General features: G+C 62.1%; 1 protein-coding gene across 1 annotated transcript; it reads left to right on the forward strand.

Annotated features, from left to right (window-relative positions):
- The first annotated feature begins 409 nt into the window (after nt 1-409).
- Nucleotides 410-2,817, forward strand: LOC123425474 (indole-3-acetic acid-amido synthetase GH3.8). The gene is made up of 2 exons (XM_045109176.1): nt 410-1,036; nt 1,163-2,817. The coding sequence occupies exons 1-2, from the start codon at nt 570-572 to the stop codon at nt 2,547-2,549; spliced, it is 1,854 nt and encodes a 617-aa protein (XP_044965111.1). The 5' UTR covers nt 410-569; the 3' UTR covers nt 2,550-2,817.
- The last annotated feature ends 427 nt before the right edge of the window (nt 2,818-3,244 follow it).

Genomic DNA, 3,244 nt, shown 5'->3' on the forward strand with positions numbered 1-3,244 from the left:
TCCAGTCGCAGTCGCCCTCCCAACCACTGAGCCCCGATCGGTTGCGGTTCAATGCACGTCGCCACCACCACGCCGGTCGCATAACCGCTGCTGCCCCTGTTACATCTTACATGCATGGAACGGAGATCAGATGCGTCAAGACATGGCGCGCGTCGCGGTCGATGCGTGCACACAATGGCAACTTTGGCACTCGTATCCTTTACCGTCGGGCCGGCAGCCGCGTACGTGCCGCTGTCCTTGCCGGCTGCATGTCCACCCCCGGACGGGACACTGGGCCCTGGCTGCCCCGCCATGGACAGACAGTTCCTTGACGTATGCCATCTCATGTCCTCCTTCGCGGCCGCCGAGCTCCGTCATCCTCATCCGCGCGCCGCTCTCCCCTATAAATAACTGGCCACGCCGAGCCGTTCTGACACAGGCTTAGTACCACCACAACACAGCAGTCGATCGAGCAAACATTCCTGTCCCTCCCTCCCCTCCCCTCCCTCCCACGCATCCGGCCGGCATTCTTCACCTAGCTCTAGCTCGCGTTCCCTGCTCTGCTTCTCCTAGTGTCTCGTATTCAGCAAATGGCGGCTATGACTGATGTGTCGAGGGCGATCGGCGCGGCTCTGCGGAGCCCGGCCTCGTCACCGGTGGCGGAGGCTGCGGCCGCAGCAAAAGCCAAGGACGCCGAGAAGCTGCGCTTCATCGACGAGATGACCTGCAACGTCGACTCCGTGCAGGAGCGCGTCCTGGCCGAGATCCTCGCCCGGAACGTCGACACGGAGTACCTCAAGAACTGCGGCCTCGACGGCGCCGCCGACCGCGACACCTTCCGGGCCAAGGTGCCGGTCGTGTCCTACGACGCTCTGCAGCCCTACATCCAGCGCATTGTCAACGGGGATCGGTCGCCGATCCTGTCCACGCACCCCGTCTCCGAGTTCCTCACCAGCTCCGGCACGTCGGCCGGCGAGCGCAAGCTCATGCCCACCATCAAGGACGAGCTCGACCGCCGCCAGCTCCTCTACAGCCTCCTTATGCCGGTCATGAACCTGTAAGTTGGCACTCGATGGCATTCCACGATCAACAAGTAATCAATTTCTCCAGTCCAAACTCCAAAGTGAGAGAACAGCTGCTGATTGATCCATGGATCGATCGATCGACCCAATGTTTCTTGCAGATATCTGTCCGGGCTTGACAAGGGGAAGGGCCTCTACTTCCTGTTCGTCAAGTCGGAGACCAAGACCCCGAGCGGCCTCACGGCGCGGCCAGTGCTCACCAGCTACTACAAGAGCGAGCAGTTCAAGAACCGCCCCTACGACCCCTACCACAACTACACCAGCCCGACGGCGGCCATCCTCTGCGCGGACGCGTTCGAGAGCATGTACGCTCAGATGGTGTGCGGTCTGTGCCAGCGCCACGAGGTGCTCCGCGTCGGCGCCGTGTTCGCCTCCGGCCTCCTGCGCGCGATCCGTTTCCTCCAGCTCAACTGGGAGGAGCTGGCCGCCGACATCGAGGCCGGCGCGCTCACCCCGCGCGTCACCGACGCTTCCGTGCGCGAGGCGGTGGCGGGCATCCTCCGGCCGGACCCCGAGCTCGCCCAGTTCGTCCGGGACGAGTGCTGCAAGGGCGACTGGGCCGGCATCGTCAGGCGCATTTGGCCCAACACGAAATACCTGGACGTCATCGTCACCGGCGCCATGGCGCAGTACATCGGCACCCTCAAGTACTACAGCGGCGACCTGCCGATGGCGTGTACCATGTACGCGTCATCCGAGTGCTACTTCGGGCTCAACCTCCGCCCGCTCTGCGACCCTTCGGAGGTGTCCTACACCATCATGCCCAACATGGGGTACTTCGAGTTCCTCCCCGTGGACGAGGCGACCGGCGCGGCGTCGTGCGTGGACGCGGGAAACCTCGTGGACCTCGCGCGCGTGGAGGCCGGGCGGGAGTACGAGCTGGTGATCACCACCTACGCCGGGCTGAACCGGTACCGCGTCGGCGACGTCCTCCGCGTGACCGGGTTCCACAATGCGGCGCCACAGTTCCAGTTCGTCCGCCGCAAGAACGTGCTGCTGTCCATCGAGTCGGACAAGACGGACGAGGCGGAGCTGCAGCGCGCCGTGGAGCGCGCGGCGACGCTGCTCCGCCCGCACGGCGCGTCGGTGGCGGAGTACACCAGCCAGGCGTGCACCAAGAGCATCCCCGGGCACTACGTGGTGTACTGGGAGCTGCTGACGACGGGCGCCGGCGCCGGCGCGACGGCGGTGGACAAGGGCACCCTGGACGCCTGCTGCCTGGAGATGGAGGAGGCGCTGAACACGGTGTACAGGCAGAGCAGGGTGGCGGACGGCTCCATCGGGGCGCTGGAGATCCGGGTCGTCCGGGGCGGCACGTTCGAGGAGCTCATGGACTACGCCATCTCCCGGGGCGCCAGCATCAACCAGTACAAGGCGCCCCGGTGCGTCACGTTCCCGCCCATCATCGAGCTGCTGGACTCGCGCGTGGTGTCCAGCCACTTCAGCCCCGCCCTGCCGCACTGGACCCCGGCCCGGCGCTCCGACTAGAGCTCTGCTCGACGGCGATCGCCCCACACGAAGCAGGACCCACGACGTCTCCGCCTGAATCGATTCACTCGTTGGAAATTTTGGTCGTTGCCGTCGGCTCGGCTAGTACTAGTACGTTACGTAGCTCTAGTAGTAGTAGAACGAGAGTGAGTGCCAGTACCACCTTTGATCTGATGCTAGGAATGAGGCTGGAATATGGTTAATGATTAATGCTTGATGTAACAGTCCGATTACTGCCGGAATATGATGATTAATGGTTGATGATTGATGTGCTTGTCTGTCTGTATCTATCGGGATTATGATTGATTGTTAATTAACGGAACGGAACATGCCTCCAAAACCGTACGAGTTAGTGTGTACTTGCAGGATATATTTCCCCAATTATTGGCCACTAGCCGACACCAGCAGAGAGAGACCGGAGGCCGGTTGTTCTTTCCTCATTCTCCTGCCTTCGGCCTTCCCATTTTGACGGCAAGAACTCGTTGCTGCTGCTTGCTCGTTGGAAAATGTTGGCAAGAGGAGCAGAATTAGCCGCGTCACGTAGCTCATCGCCGGTGAGATTGGGTCGAGGCGGCAATAATTGAGGCGGCCGAAGCTTCTCGCCGTCGATCGTCAGGCCCTTCTTTCTTTTGAATGGTCGTCATAAACTGGATGGTTTTCCATCCACTGAGTCCGAACTGAAACGATTTCTGCGG

The sequence above is a fragment of the Hordeum vulgare genome, chromosome 2H (genome assembly GCF_904849725.1).
Source record: "Hordeum vulgare subsp. vulgare chromosome 2H, MorexV3_pseudomolecules_assembly, whole genome shotgun sequence".
NCBI classification, from domain to species: domain Eukaryota; kingdom Viridiplantae; phylum Streptophyta; class Magnoliopsida; order Poales; family Poaceae; genus Hordeum; species Hordeum vulgare.